Below are 16828 nucleotides of genomic sequence, written 5' to 3' on the forward strand. Positions count from 1 at the left end.
TTATTATATATTTTTGCATTTATTAATTAATTTATTTTTATTCATTTACGTAAAATAATGTACTCGTTTATTTCTGTTTAACTATACGCATGTATACATTTATTTGTTTATTTATTTATATTATTTGTATTGTTGTTAGAAAAAACGGAAATATGTACACAACACTCATATAAAGTAATTATTTATTCATTTTTTTTTCCATTCTTTACTTCAATAATTAATTCATTTAATTATTTATTTGTATAATTTCTATTATTGGTAGGCAAACTGAACATATAAAAAAATTAGATTTATTTAGATTAAACTATTTGGCTATTTATTTATATATGAATATTTAATATTTATTTATTTATAGTTTTTTTGTATAATGTATATTATCATGAGGCAACATGTAAAAAGAAAAAAAAACATTTAGATGTAATTATTTAGATTAAACTATTAAACTATATTTATATTAACTATGTATTTGTTTATTTGTTCGTAAGATTAAAATTTAAACGTAAAAATATACATTTAAAAAAATTATTAAATCTATTTACTTTTATTTATTTATTTATATTATGAAAAAAAATTACATTAAAAATACCAAACAGTTTCGACAAAATTAGCCTAAAACTTAACCATAAAAAAAACTTTAAATTCATTATGGGCTTGTGCTTGTAATATGAGGCTTTTAACTCAAAAGTTGGACATAATTCCACCCCGTCCTCCCTATTTTATGACTTAAATGCTCTGATCTATTTTCATGTTCTTCCCAGCAGTCTCGAGGTGATCCTTGCCTGTAATTAATGCCACGCTCCACTGAATGCTAGGACTCTCATTTGAAATCCAGGCCTCCGAGCATCAGTGAATGACAGTGTGAGACACGCCATAAAATGCTCAATTAAGCAATTATGTGCATTTCTATCTGCAGCACCTGACCGAGGCTCTGTGTTATGTTTGGGTAGAATGACAATCGCCTGAAACCAATCAATAAGTTCATATTGATAACTAACAGCATTTTTTTTTGTTTGTGCTAAAACCAGTGCTAATGCATGCATGTGAATTGTGCAGTTTCAGGACAGTGGTGTGATGGGTGGCGCTGCATGCACGGGTTATTTTGGTTGTCCATTCACATGTGAGAGGTGAGGTTGGGATCAATGGTTAAAAATCTGCCTGTGCTCCATCACTCCTGCGCTCACGCTCCTCGACTCCTCTTCAAAGGTAAGAGCCCTGGATCAGTGTGTTTTATCATGTCTAACCGGAGAAATCAAAGCTCCACTTCAGAGCTCTTTTAAGTTGGAGAGCAATGAAGACTCTCTTTGATTCAGGCAAATGGAAACTTGAGTTTTTGTTTATTTTTGCATGTTTTCCAGCATGATTAATGACACTAGGATGAGCGGTCTAATAGTGCCGGCTATTTTGTGGTCAAAGACAGGCCCTCTTTAGCAATGACTGGACCGACATTCTGGATCGAGTTTGTGTTGGTTGTAACTGTATATTGTTTGAGATGGTGCCAGTGTATTGACCAATCAAACTGTCAAGGGTGTCTTTATTTTATATTCACTCAGAAGATTAAGCTTGCTGTTTGTTCAAACTGCTTACATGTACTAAAAATGAGATGAAACAACACCATTATTGAGATTTAGTTTTTTTTTTTTTTTTTTGGGGGGGGGGGGGGGGGTTGGGGGGGTGGGGGGGGGGGGGACAACTTAATTGTTTTATGTTCAGTACACTTATATTTGTTATGCTAACCGGTCCCACTTTATATTAATTGGCCTTAACTAATATGTACTTACATAGGAACTAATAGTTTGTTACAATGTACTTATTGTGTAAATACATGTATTTACTGTGTATTTAAGCTTACAAATTACCTTTTGTAATTACATTTGTATATACACTGTTGACCATTCCTTACACCTTAACCTACCCTTAAACCTACCACACCAGCAAACCTGTCCATAACCCAAGATCTATTCCAACTCAAAAGCACCACAAGTGTTTTCAAATACATTATAAACACAGTAAGTACATTGTATTTATTTTTTTGATGTAAGTACATAGTAGTTAGGGACACTTAATATAAAGTGGGACCTGCTAACCTAATCAAGTTGTGTTGGAAAAACATGAATAAATTGTGTCAAGTCCTGCATTTTTTTTACAGTGTATACTACACTGAAAAAAGTGCTGTCTGCAAAATTGTTGCAAACAACCTATATGAGTTGAGTTTAAACAAACAAATTACATTTATTAATGTTCAACTTAATTTGTTTGTTTGAATTCAGACCATAAATCCAATCATCTTTGAATAGTTTTTTTCATTGTATAAGAAAGGTTGGGTTCCACACAATGTTTTTTTCATGTTGTCCCAACACAAATCTATTAAGTTAGCTTAATAATTTGTACATATTTAAGTGGATTGATCAAATATTTTTTCTTGTTCCCATCAAAACCTTAAAAATCGTGTCACTTCAACTAATTTTTAATAAGTAGTTTGAGCAAGCAGTAAACGTAATTTTTTGAGTATATGTATACTGTATATTCAACTTTGTTGTAAGGTTATATATATATATATATATATATATATATATATATATATATATATATATATATATATATATATATATACACACACACACACACACACACACACTACTGGTCAAAATTTTTTTAGTTATTTTTTTTTTATTTAATAATTTAAATATAATTTTCTTGAAAATTCTGTTATAATTTACTCTTCCTTCTTGTCACAAACCTGTCAGGGCTTCTTTCTTACTGTTGAACACAAAAGAAGATATTTTGAAACATGCTGAAAACTTGAAAAACACTGAAAAAAAGATGCAAAGATGATTCCTTGGATTTACATTTTTATTTTTTATGTTAAGCGGTTGTAAACTATTTATTTGGGCTGAATTTAAACAAACAAATCAAGTTGAATAATACTCTATTTTGTTTGTTTAAATTCAACGCATATCAATTATTTGCAATTTTTTAAGTGTATTTTTGTGTTTAACAGGAACAAATAGCTCATTAAGCTTTAGAGCCACTTAAGAGTGTGGAGTAAAGTAATACTGAGTGAATTTAACTATTTGGGTGAACTATCCCTACACTCTTATAAATAAAGGTTCGCGAGATGTCACAGCCGTGTTGCCTTTACAAAAGGTACAAATTTGTACCTTAAAGGTCTATATTAATACCCTAAGGAATTAATTAATTAAGAAATACTTAAAAAATTCCTTGCTTTGTTAAAAATAATTTAGGAAATATTTGAAAAAAAATAAAATAAATAAAATAAAAAAACTGTGGCTTTAACTTTATATACTCAATAAATTTGCATTTTAAAAAATCTAATTATTTCAGATGTCTTAAGCAGAAAAAGACAAGTTACAGTCATGCGATTGACTGACTTATAGAATACATTTTTAGAGGAGAAACGAGGAGGATGAGAGGAGTCACGGTGACCTGCAAAAAAAAAATGCAGTTGTAAATGAAATTCTCACTTTTGATTTTCTTGGAAGCGCTTGACTACAGTTCAGGCTCATTTACTATCACACAAGAGCCCTTAAAAGTGTCAGCCATGAAGGTCAATGACTCGACTGCCTCTCGCCAAAGTCATGCCAGATCTATGAAGGACGTTAACATTAGCAGGACCACGGCCAAATACAACAAGCTGATGAAGAGTGTGCGCCATTTACTACTAATACTCAAAGTGCCGTTTCCCCTCAGATGATACTGTTCACTTTCATTCATTCATTTTCCTTCAGCTTAGTCCTTTAGTTTTCAGGGGTTGCCACGGTGGAATGAACCGCCAACTATTCCAGCATGTTTTACGCAGCGGGTGTCCTTCTAACTACAACCCGGTACTTTGAAACACCCATACACACTCATTCACACTCACACGCACACTCATACACTACGGCCAGTTTAGTTTATTCAATTCACCTACATGTGAGAACATGCAAAGTGTATTCTTCATAACTACAGTGCTCAGCAAATAATAAAGTAGACATATGCTAAAATATCCTAAATATTAAATAAAATAGTGAATATTAACACTTAACACAAATATATTGTCTATACTCGCAGAAAATGCATAATAATCATCATTTTTAAAATAATTGATGCTGTCCTCTCACCATGACAGTATTTCAGGCACTGTGTCATTAGCATCTCTCATAACAGCATTGAATTAACAACCCTATTCTGCTTTTTGTCTTCAGATTTAATCCCTTAACATTATTTTCTCAAAGGAACCCCATTAACCCTTGTTCAGAGTGGCCGCCGTCAATGCGAGACAGTCAAGGTTTTTGTTTTCTCCTCGGGGACCGAAAAGTCAGGACCCCGATCTTTTTGAACCGCAAGCTGTAATGAATGTATCTTTGAAGATCCTGAGGAAATTGCTGATGTGCACAGATATATTGCTGGACTAAAGGTCACGGATCTTCTGAGGACCGGCATTAAAGTTCCCCTGAAGAGCCTTTAAATGCGCAGCTTTTTTCAATGTATGATGTCATCTAAACTGAAAGATGGAGAATATTGAGTAGCTCCACCCCCTTTTTTTTTTTTTTAAATGATCCAATAGTGTTTTTGTTTATATCACTGCTCTGCCAATCAGAGCTGTTGAGCACATTTGACCACAGCCACAGACTTTAATTCATTCATTCATTTTCCTTCAGCTTAGTCCCTTATTTATCAGGGGTCACCACAGCGGAATGAACCGCCAGCTTATCCAGCATATGTTTTACACAGCGGATGCCCTTACAGGTGCAACCTATCACTGGGAAACACCCATACACACTCATATGCACACACACTACAGCCAATTTTGTTTATCCAATTTACATGAATGTCTCTGGACTGTGGGGGAAACCAGAGCACCCGGAGAAAATCCACACCACAAGGGGAGAACATGCCAACTCCACACAGAAATGCTAACTGGCCCAGCTGCGACTCGAACCAGTGACCTTCTTGCTATGAGGCGACAGTGCTAACCACTGAGCCACCATGTTGCGACAGTCTATAATAGCATTGGTAATTCTCTCAAACAGTATTCAGTGTAATGCAAATGTCTACGATACTACTTTGCAGGGTGGGAATTACAGAGTTTTCGGAGGTCTGACCACCATAATTAAAGCTTGATCTTCCAGTCATATAGTTTGCTCAGATGTGTATCTTAAAAAAATGTATTTATATATATATATATATATATATATATATATATATATATATATATATATATATATATATATATATATATATATACACATTTGACCACCCACACAATGGTTCATACCATTGTTAATGCATAATCATGGCAATCAGTCTATTCAAGAATCTATACTAGATCTATGCTGATCGAGAGCACAGAGACATCACAAGTGTTCACTTTTCTTGTAAATTAGGTGTCTGTGTCAACATAACTTGAAAATAAAGTCGAATTAGATGCATAGTTTGACCTAAATGTGTAAATGTGAGAGTGTATGGGTGTTTCCCAGTACTTGGTTGCAGCTGGAAGGGCATCCGCTGTGTAAAACATATGCTGGAATTGTTGGCGGTTCAATCCATTGTGGCAAACTCTGATAAATCAGAGACAAAGCCAAAGGAAAATGAATGTATGAAAGTGAACAGTGTCATCTGAGGGGAAACGGCACTTTTGAGTATTGGTAGTAGATGGCACACACTCTTCATCAGCTTGGATTTGGCCGTGGTCCTGCTAATGTTCAAAATCAGAGGATACTGTTGGTCAAACACACTGAATATCCCTCAAAACACTGAAAATGTGAATGTTTTATTAATAATTAAGACACAATTTCAATAAATACATACATTTCAATCACTGAAGCATGTATTACACAAACGAAAATGCTGACACCTCCTGTTTGTCAATGTATAACTTGCATCCTGGTGTTCAGTACATAATTAAGTGCACAATATGCAGTGTTTAATGCTGGATTATGGGGAACCCACATTATGAATGCTTGCAGAAACGATGACAAGAAGCTGAAGTGCTTAGTGAATGAATAGTTTAAATCATGAAGTCCTAAGATATGGTTGATTTTTAGTGGCAGAAATTAGAAACACTGCATTTGGAGCACACTAATACTAGTGTACTAACATAGTAATACATATTCAAAGTTTTGATTTTAGGGGGACTTTAAAAACAGTCCCAGTGCTATCCGGTATCCTAGAATGCAACAGTGTGTACGTCTGCATGCCGAGACTGCATTAGTGGATCTGTAGCTTTTGATGTGGAAGGACAGCAGGTTTTGTTTAATGCATTGAAACGCTCTTTTTTAGCATGGAGTCCTGGACTCTGGCGACGCTCTTAATCCATGACAGTTGTTTGGCATTCGACTGGTGATGCTTGACAGACACGTGCAGATATGAATGGTGAAGTGCTGAACGCTGACCACAATTATTTTGGCTCTCTTTCAGGTCACATAGTGTATTTCAGCCATGTCTGAGGGGTAAGTGTTATCTTTATTAGGCTGTTGACCCTGTCAATGTCATGTGCTCATTCAAAACGGCTTATTTACACCAAGTTAAAATGATGGGAATTTTGTATGTTCTCAATATATAATGTACATAAGAACATAAATAACTCAAAATGTATATATTAGTGCTATCAAACTATTAATTGCGTCCATGCAAGATAAAAATTTTGTATTTACTTGTGTGCGATGTATTTATAAGTATAAATGCACATATACTGTACATAAACTACATAAAATATACAAAAGCAATATGAATACAAATATTTTTATATTATATGCACTGAAAAACCTCAAACCATTTAAAGAAACTGATTGCAACAAACCATTTAAGTTCAAAAACTAATCCTAACTATTGCTGTAAACTTAATTCATTTGAGTAAATGAAGCAATTTGAGCAAAGTAAGAGCCAACAAATGAAGAGAACTCAAACCAACTGAGTACTGTAAAACCCAATAAGAGAAGGAAACTCGAACCGTTTGAGGAAACCGATTGCAACACTATTTGAGTTAAGGAAAATCAAATATATATCAGTACTGTGAACTTGATGAGGTATTTAATGAACTCTTTTCAAATGAGTAGAATTAACTTTTAGTTGATTTTGAGTTAACTACACTCATTTCATTTGATAAAGCTGAACGTACACAGTAAAACCTAACAGTGAAAACCACTAAATGAAATACGTTATAATTTTTTGAAATGTAACATTTTTGACTTAATTAAAAAGAGTTATGGTAACTCATAACCTGTAAGCAGAACTCAAGCTGAATGAGTTATTAATCAATTAATTCAATTTTGTGTGTTAACTCTAATGCTAGATGCAATACCAGACCATTTGAGTAGCTATATAATTGTTTGAACTCACTTCGTTCTGTTAACTGAACTCTATATTTAACTTTATATATACGTTTTTAATGCTCTAAATGTTTTATCGATATAAACACAATATATACCTATATATGACTCCGTATATATAAGTTTAAAGTACTCAATCCATTTGGTTTCAAAACGTTAATAGTTTGCCACAATCGGTTTCTGCAAACAGTTTGAATTTGCTTAACTTATTGAGTTTTACAGTGTACACATACATCCATTATATACATGAATTATTATACTTAAGAAATGTTTATTTATATTTATAAAATTAATAGTAATAATTAAAACAAATTTTATCTAAATATAAATATGCAAATCTTTTGGTTTTGTAATTATTTTTATTATATATAAAAGTCGATATATATATATATATAGGTTTTGTATTTATTTTTATTATATTATTTTAATATGTACACATACATTTCACAAACTTATATTTACAATTATCTTTTGACAAGACTTTTTGTTTGTTTGTTTTAAGTTAAACAAAGGAATACATTTAATGATTACACTGCAAATCCCATCAGTCAACTTTATCAAATAAAATGAGTGTAGTTAACTCAAAATTGACTGAAAGTTAACAAAAAAAGCAACAAGTTGACTTTACAAAAATAATGTTAGTAAACCTATTGTAACTTTTAAGTTGATATATTTTTTTATAAATATGCTAATTGTACCTCCTTTTTTAAGTCAACAAATCCCTTTTTACAGTGTCAGACTATTTTAGCATGTCTGTTTTCAAATAATTTCTGTAATTATCACAATATCACAAATTTGGTGCTTCATTATGTCTATAAAATCAACAATTATAGCCTGTATTGAATTTAGAAGACACACTGGAGTCTGGAAGAGCAGATTTCTTTTACTGTATGTTATTTTGACAGAAACTGAAAAGTTGGGGGGAAAAAACAATAAATAATAAAGGTGTATTGGAAAAAAAAAGTGATTAGTTAACTTTTATTTTTAAAAAAGAAAGTACTATTTGCATAATTATAAAAATACAATGGGTATACTTTGTAAAGTCAACTTGTTGCTTTTAAGGTAATCGGTTTACTCACTTTTAAGTCACTTTTTACGGTGTAAGATAACAAATTAATTAAATACCTCATGACTTTATCTTAAATAAAGTAATTTCACAGTACTCGTATACTGTAGATTAGTTTTTAACTCAAATGGTTTGTAGCAATCAGTTTCCTCAAATGGTTTAAGTGGACTTAACTTATTGGGTTTTACAGTACTCAGTTGGTTTGAGTTCTCTTCATTTATTGGGTTTTACTGTTCCCAAATCACTTCTTTTACTTAAATGGATTAAGTGCACTGTACTCATTATGATTAGTTTTTGAACTTAAATGGTTTGTTGCAATCCATTTCCTTAAACGGTTCGAGTTATCTTAACTTTTTGAGTTTTACAGTGTATGAATTTATTGGTTTTATCATAGAAACTACTGTTCATCAGTGTAACAAATGTACAATGCAATACAAGGCCATATTATTTTTTTGCTTGTGTAAATCCAAAGCATGAAAAGTAATGTCAAACTTAACATCAAAGTATCAGGAATAATTAGTTAGAAACCATTACAATTCAATACTGCATTAATAAACCACAAAGATATGCACATAACATCTATTCTCACTTTTGTCAAAAGCAAGACATATTCATATTTTCTTAAACATTTACAACTGCAGTTGTTCTTTAATACAGTTTTTGTTGTTGTTGTTTTGTTTTTTCATAGACCGGTAAGTAAATTCCTTGCATGTTGGTCGTGAAATACGCCTTACTATCCTTCAATATGTAAAAATTTAAAGTATCAATGCATGGTGTGTCCTATAATATATATTTGAGTCCAGTGAATAATGCACTCAGTGACCCTTTTCCTGCTCTAAATGGTTTTTAGTCGCTCAGTAATTTTATAAGGACACCGAGCAGCATGTTCAAAACTAATCTGCACCGTAAGTTTGCTCCGGTCTGCTTAAAACTACACCGTTCCACTGAGCCCTCAATTTTGGATATTCAGACAGTAATTGGGTCAGACAGTTAATGCGTGTGCAGATTAGAGCCGCTCACAGGACTGTCTTAACTGGACCACAGACTATAATGAGCTCAGATTAACTTGTGCTGTTCCTGCAGAAAAAGAAGAACAAATCAGTGTCAAAGTACTCAGCAACACGCAGACTACTGCTAAAGGTGGGTCACAGACAACACCAAACTTTTCACATATGTTGTGTTTTCATGACACATAATCAGTCGGCCATATTGGAACCACAGAATGTAAACAATGCCACTGAACTGTACGAATCATTAACAGTGTATAAACGCTGTATATCTACTACTAACATTTGGGCTCATGCGCAAAGATCAGCTAAAGTATTTAGATATTTTTGTTATTAGTTAACAGTGAGAATTGAGAAGTGATACTGAACAGTGCTTCACTAAAAACAAACCTTTTATTTTGTGGAAAGCAGAAAAATAGAGAGCACCAATGATTCGTCACATAATGCTTTCGATTTCATCTGGTTTGCATTAGTGAATACTAACACCTTTGCTCTTGACCACCTCAGAGTAAACTGCTGAAAAAGGCGGAAGGCCTGCTGGTGAAAGAGAAAGAGCTGAAGGATTTGGAGAGAGAAAACACCCTGCGGGAGCGAGCACCACCGCTGAACCTCTCCGGTCTGTCTGTTCAAGAGCTGCAGGTCAACAGCTTTACATATTTATTAACATTATGCTATTCTGAATGTGCCTCACACAGTGGCCAACCACCTGTAGAGAACACACATTCATCTTGCTGAAACTTTAACTAATACTTGAACCAGTTTTGCACATTTTCACCAAACGATTTCTTACAATCACTCCATATCTCTAATAAAATATATATAAAAAACACTGCATTTATAAAGTGTGCTTCACACAGGTGAGTGGGGTTGACAAACCACCTTTAGAAAACACACTCTTTCATCTGTCTGACACTATAACCAACACCTGCACCAGTTTTGCACATTTTCATCAGACGATTTCTTACAATCCCTCCATATCTTTAATAAAATATATATATAAAACACTGCATTTAAAAAGTGTGCTAAACACAGGTGAGTGGGGTTGACAAACCACCTTGAGAAAACACACTGTTTCATCTGTCTGACACTATAACCAACACCTGCACCAGTTTTGCACATTTTCATCAGATGCCTTCTTACAATCCCTCCATATCTATAATAAAAATATAATGCTTTTATGAAGTGTGTTTCACACAGGTGAGTGGGGTTGACAAACCAACTGTAGAGCACACACATTCTGCTTGCTGACACTTTAACTGACACTTGCAGCAGTTTTGCGCATTTTCACCAAACACTTTCTTACAATCACTCCATATCTACACTCACCGGTCACTTTATTAGGTACACCTGTCCGACTGCTCGTTAATGCAAATTTCTAATTAGCCAATCACATGGCAGCAACTCAATGCATTGAGGCATGTAGACATGGTCAAGACAATCTGCTGCAGTTCAAACCGAGCATCAGAATGAGGAAGAAAGCTGATTTAGGTGACTTTGAACATGGCATGGTTGTTGGTGTCAGACGGGCTGATTTGACTATTTCAGAAACTGCTGATTTACTGGGATTTTCACAACCATCTCTAGGGTTTAAAGAGAACGATCCAAAAAAAGAGAAAATATCCAGTAAGGCCACTTCCAGCAGGATAACACACCTTGTCATAAAGCGTAAATCATCTCAGACTGGTTTCTTAAGCCTGACAATGAGTTTACTGTACTCAAATGACCTCCACAGTCACCAGATCTCAATCCAATAGAGCACCTTTGGGATGTGTTGGAACAGGAGATTCGCATTATGATTGTGCAATGTACATGATATCTTGTCAATATGCACAAAAATCTCTAAGGAATATTTCCAGTAACTTGTTGAATCTGTGCCAGGAAGGATTAAGGCAGTTCTGAAGGCAAAAAGGGGTCCAACCTGGTATTAGTAAGGTGTACCTTATAAAGAGACCGGTGAGTGTATATCATACCGGTCAACATTAGGATGTAAAAAATATGGGATGCCCCAACCTCGCCACACCACATCCCCACCAAATACCCCAAAATGACCCCAAACTTCCTAATCTGTTCAGTCAGATCTGTATTTATTGCACATGTAAATAAGCAAAGTTGAAACTGTTACAAATATGGGGGTTGAAAAAGAATTAGCGTACAGTAGAAAATACTGACAATAATACAAAAGGTTTAGCCTTTTAGAATCAATTAAATCAAGTTATAAAATATTGTTCACTGTATTTAGATATTGATTAAAGTTACTGTAAATATTTAGTGAAGAGAAGCAAATGAATCTCTCATTTCGATCCACGTTTTAGTTTGATGTTAGAGGTGTTACTTTCAGAATGTGCAGATCTATAATAAGAGCATTTGATTGCGTTCAAAACTGTTTATTAAGATGAAATGAGTTGTGTTTAAAATAAAACATGCCAAGACAGACTTGTTTACATATTTTTGCATATTACATATTTACATATAAGTGTATGTGTTTAAACAAACACCCAAATCCCAAAGTGTCCACTTTATGTATAATAGAATATGGGAGAATCAGGATGGTTGACAGGTATGATCTCCATTTTTTTTTAACTGTGAAATGTGCTTCACACAGGTGAGTGGGGTTGACAAACCACCTGTAGAACCACTCTTCTCTATCTATAACAAAATCCTCCCCCTCCCTACTACTCTGAGCACTAACAGTTAATTAGCATTTGTAGTGTGTATTGCCTCTTCTTGTTGAATCACTGAAGGTCTCCTCAATTAAAGTAAGCTGCTTTGAACGAAAGCATCCGCTGAATGACTAGATGTTATTGTAATATTTACGTCCAGAGCTTTCCTGGCACCCACAGCTTCTCTCTCTCTGTATGTCAGCAGCACAGATGTTCGTGGTGTTTGCCTTTATGGATTATTGTTTGTCTTTGCAGGAGCTTTGTAGAGATTTGCACCACAAGATTGATGTTGTGGATGAAGCGCGATATGACCTTAATATTAAAGTCACCAGAAATGATGCTGAGGTATGTGTACGGAGCAAATGTGGGCAACGAAATATTTGCTATTTTCATATTGTTGAAATTAAAAGGTGAATTGACAAAAGCTAAAATAATAATGAATCAATGAATTAATGAATTAATTAAGAAAACAAAATCGTAAATTATTAAAACTTTAAGGAAAGGAAATATTTATGGAAATATGTCTCTTTTTACACTAATTATTATAAATTTGCATTTAAGGAAACGTTTAAGGAGATATTTAAATATAAGCCAAGAAAATATTCGTCATTTTTAATTAAAATTTGTAATGAATTAATTAAAACAATCAAATTAAAATAAAAAATATGTGAAACTAATAAAAATGACACAAGATGTTAACAAAAATATAAAAATTCAAAACTATTAACAAAAAGTACTAAATAAAAATAGTACCGTAGTACTAATAATATTACTAAAGTGCATATAATTTGGGATCTGTATGATTATAAAAATTTTTTTATTAAATATTAAAGTGTTTTATAATTACTTAAGCATTTATTTATGCGTTTACTTTTATTCATTCATTCATGTGTTCTTCGGCTTAGTTCCTTTTATTAATAGGGGGTCGCCACAGCGGAATGAACTGCCAACTTTTCGACAGTTTTAGCAACTTATCAACTTATCGACAGTTTTATGCAGCGGATGCCCTTCCAGCCGCAACCCAAGTACTGGGAAACATCCATACACAGGGAAGCATTCACACACATACACTACGGCCAATTTAGCTTATTCAATTCACCTATAGCAAATATATTTGGACTGTGGGGGAAACCAGAGCACCCGGAGGAAACCCACATGAACACAGAGAGAACATGCTCTACACACAGAAATGCCAACTGTGTTTATGTGAAAAAATTCACTTTAGATCAGCTAAATATACACTGTATAAAAATCATTTTGCTGTCTAAACTTAGTTAAATCAATTTAACTTTTCTAGTCACCTCTACTTAAAGTCAAACTGACTAAAAACGTTAAGTTAAAATGTATATAACAAAAAAAATGTTAAAACCTGATTATCTTTTATTATTAAAATAACGTAATCAGTTACTATTAATATAACTTTGAGACTTTTTGTATCATTTTATAGTCTATCTTTACTAAACTACTTTTAATTTATGAATGAATGAATGAATGATTGTATGTATGTAAGTATTGATAGATGGATGGATGAATGAATGAATGAATGAATGAATGAATGAATGAATGAATGAACAGACATCTAATATCGAATAAAATGTCATGTTATTTTGTTGCCTAAAACAGTGGTGTCTAAGCTCTGTCCTGGGGGGCTGGTGTTCTGCTGAGTTTAGCTCCAACTTGCATCAATACACCTGCCAGGAAGTTTCTAGTATATCTAGCAAGAGTTTGATTAGCCAGTTCAAGTGTGTTTGATAAGGGATCTCTACACCCCTGCCCTAAAAAATTCTATTATTTCAACCCAATTCTGGCTGTAATACGGGCTAAACTAATTGCTGGGTACGTTTTTTTTTTTTTTTTAATTAAATGAATATGACCCATTTTAACTTTTTTTTTAACAATTTATGACCAAATAACCCATCATTTCTTAGAGCAGTGTTTCTCAACCACGTTTCTGGAGGACCACAAGCTCTGCACATTTTCAATGTCTCCTAAACACACCTGATACAGATCATCAGCTCATTAGCAAAGACTGAAAGGCCTGTAATTAGTTTAACAAAAGAGACATCCAAAACATGCAGTGTTAGTGGGCCTCCAGGAACGTGGTTGAGAAACACTGTCTTAGAGTGTACGACCGCTTCAAATATGTATTAAAACAGTTTCTCAGCCATGTTCCTGGGGACCACCAGCTCATTTTCCATGTCTCCTAAACCAAACACACTTGATTTAGATCAGCAGCACATTAGCAGAGACTTAAAGATCTGTAATGGGTATGACAGACAAAGGAAACACCCAAAACATGCAGTGTTGGTGGTCCTCCAGGAACATGGTTGAGAAACCCTATTAAAACCCCATGTATTTTTTTGGTCATCAGATCCTGTCATTAACCCAGAAGATCTATGAGCTGAAGGGCAAAATGAAGCGTCCGAATCTGCGACGGGTGAAGAAGTCAGCAGAGGCCATGCTGGGAGCGTTAACAGACTCCAGAGTCTCCAAAGCAGACTTCAAAGCCAACCTCAAAACAGTGAAAAAAGAGGAGGAAAAGGTAACACTGCAGCTCCAGCGCTACAACAAACCTGCTGCTCTCCAGCCTCTGCTTTTCAGCTCCGCTTTTAAAAGTGCTCTGATTTCTTCTGAAAGCCCGGCGGTGATGAAATGTCTGCATTTAAAGCTCAATCTAGTGGGTTTGACTCTCATCTCTGTGTTTTCTCTCTGTCAGAAAGAAGAGGTCACAGACTGGAGGAAGAACGTGGAGGCGATGTCTGGCATGGAGGGCAGGAAGAAGCTTTTCGATGCCGGACAGTAAACAGGGTGAAAACAAAAAACGAGATGCAAGACTCGTGTCGTTTGTTTTGAACTGAAGTCACAGTCTGTTGTTGTTAAAGAGATAGTTCACCCAAAATTTGGAAGAATGTTGGAAACCTGTAACCATTGACTTTTATATTTGATTTTCCTACTATGGCAGTCAATGGTTACCGGTTAATGGTTATGGTTACATCCCAAGAAAATCAAAAAAATCATCAACTGTTCTAATTTTTATCTGATATATGACATTTTTGTCCGCGAACAGATGTGCTGGTGTTTTTAAAATAGTTGAATTTTCATAAACATCAACCAAAAATGACAATTTTGTCATCGTTTTACTCACTCTTTTCTTATTTTAAACCTTTCTTTTGTCTGTTAAGCACAAAGGAAGATATTTGGAAGAATGTTGGAAACCTGTAGCCCATGACTTCTATATGTTTTTCCTACTATGGGAGTCAATGGTTACAGGTTTTTTAGCTTTCTTCAAAATATCTTCTTTTGTGTTCAGCACAACTCACTCTTTACGTTTTTCCTTGTTCCAAACCGTAATGAGTTTTTTTTTTTCCATCTGTTAAACACAAAAAAAAGATAATTTGAAGAATGTTGAAAACCTGTAGCCATTGACTTCCATATTTGTTTTTTCTATTATAAGAGTCAATGGTTACTGGTTTTACATTCTTCAAAATATTTTCTTTTATGTTCAACAGATGAAAAAAAAACTTGTAAAGGTTTGAAATGAGTAAATGTGTGTACATGATGACAGAATTGAGATTTTTTGGGTGAACTGTCCTTTTATTTGTGCATTTGTTTTGATTTGATTTGCCTGTTTGGCTTGAACACAATATTAAATTATGATTTGCTGCTTATATCAATACACAGTTTTGTTTTGGTGTTTGCTTCTAATTTAATTCACAAAAGTGGTTTATATAAATGATTCATATAGAACTAGAGTTATGCGAAATTAGGTAAGGTGTCTACTTTACTATGGTAAAGTGTTTACTACAGCTTTTACTGTTGTACTTTTTAACTTATACATAAATATAAAATGCTTTTTTTTTCATTTGAAATAAAATATTAAATAAATATCACGTTAAATGTTAATAGAAAAATATGAATAAATATAAGAACTTTAACTTCTTTTATTTCAGCTAAAATAGACAAGGGAATATTTCTTTAATTTCCATTCGGCTTAGATTATAATTAAACTATAAGTAAACTATTAACTCTAAAATAAAAAAATTACTAAACATTAATAGATGCTTTAAAAGGTGGAAAACACTAAAACTTTGAAACTAAAATAATTTATTTAAAAAATGTACACATGTGATTTTATATATACATACATATATATATATATATATATATATATATATATATATAGAGAGAGAGAGAGAGAGAGAGAGAGAAGATATTAAGATAAGTAAGTTATAAAAAAAAGTAAATAGATGAGTAAAATAAGATCTAAATTGTTTATTCATTCATTCAATTTTTTAGCTTACTCCCTTATTTATCAGAGGTCGCCACAGAGGAATGAACCGACAACTTATCCAGCATATGTTTTACGCAGCAGATGTCCTTCCAGCTGCAACCCAGTACTGGGAAACACCCATGCACTCACATTCACACATACACTCATACACTACAGCCAAATTTGTTTACAATCTTTGGACTGTGGGGGGAAACCGAAGCACCCGGAGAGAACATGCAAACTCAGAAATGCCAACTGACCCAGCCAAGACTCAAACCAGTGACCTTGCTGCGAGGCTACTGTGTCACCCAAAAAACTCATTATACGAAAAAAAAAAAGTTAAATATTAAAATAATGTTTCATTTACAAATGTATTACAGAAAAATAAATATTATTTAACATTAAAACTTTATGTATAGCTGAATACAATCTGAATATATTTTCAAATGACAAAGAAGGGCGTCTTGGTACCAAGCTCTTACTGTTGTTTTGAATTT

At 33.6% G+C, this 16828-nt stretch overlaps 1 protein-coding gene across 3 annotated transcripts; it reads left to right on the forward strand.

Annotated features, from left to right (window-relative positions):
• The first annotated feature begins 1053 nt into the window (after positions 1 to 1053).
• On the forward strand, positions 1054 to 15737 carry tnni4a (troponin I4a). Of its 3 annotated transcripts, NM_001005998.3 has the most exon segments (8): positions 1054 to 1203; positions 6418 to 6449; positions 9083 to 9086; positions 9478 to 9534; positions 9909 to 10040; positions 12317 to 12406; positions 14433 to 14603; positions 14778 to 15735. In NM_001005998.3, coding segments are annotated over 7 exon segments (552 nt in total). In that variant the 5' UTR covers positions 1054 to 1203; positions 6418 to 6438; the 3' UTR covers positions 14865 to 15735.
• Positions 15738 to 16828: the final 1091 nt, after the last annotated feature.

The sequence above is a fragment of the Danio rerio genome, chromosome 4 (genome assembly GCF_052040795.2).
Source record: "Danio rerio strain M-AB ecotype USA chromosome 4, GRCz13ab, whole genome shotgun sequence".
NCBI classification, from domain to species: Eukaryota; Metazoa; Chordata; class Actinopteri; order Cypriniformes; family Danionidae; genus Danio; species Danio rerio.

Excerpts from the sequence above, each read along its gene's own strand:
- tnni4a (XM_087246574.2), top strand. The coding sequence starts at position 3,560 with ATGAAGGTCAATGACTCGACTGCCTCTCGCCAAAGTCATGCCAGATCT. Across the intron at positions 3,665-9,477 it reads ACAACAAGCTGATGAAGAGT|AAAAAGAAGAACAAATCAGT; the intron begins GTGCGCCATTTA and ends CTGTTCCTGCAG. Across the intron at positions 12,407-14,432 it reads TCACCAGAAATGATGCTGAG|ATCCTGTCATTAACCCAGAA; the intron begins GTATGTGTACGG and ends TTTGGTCATCAG.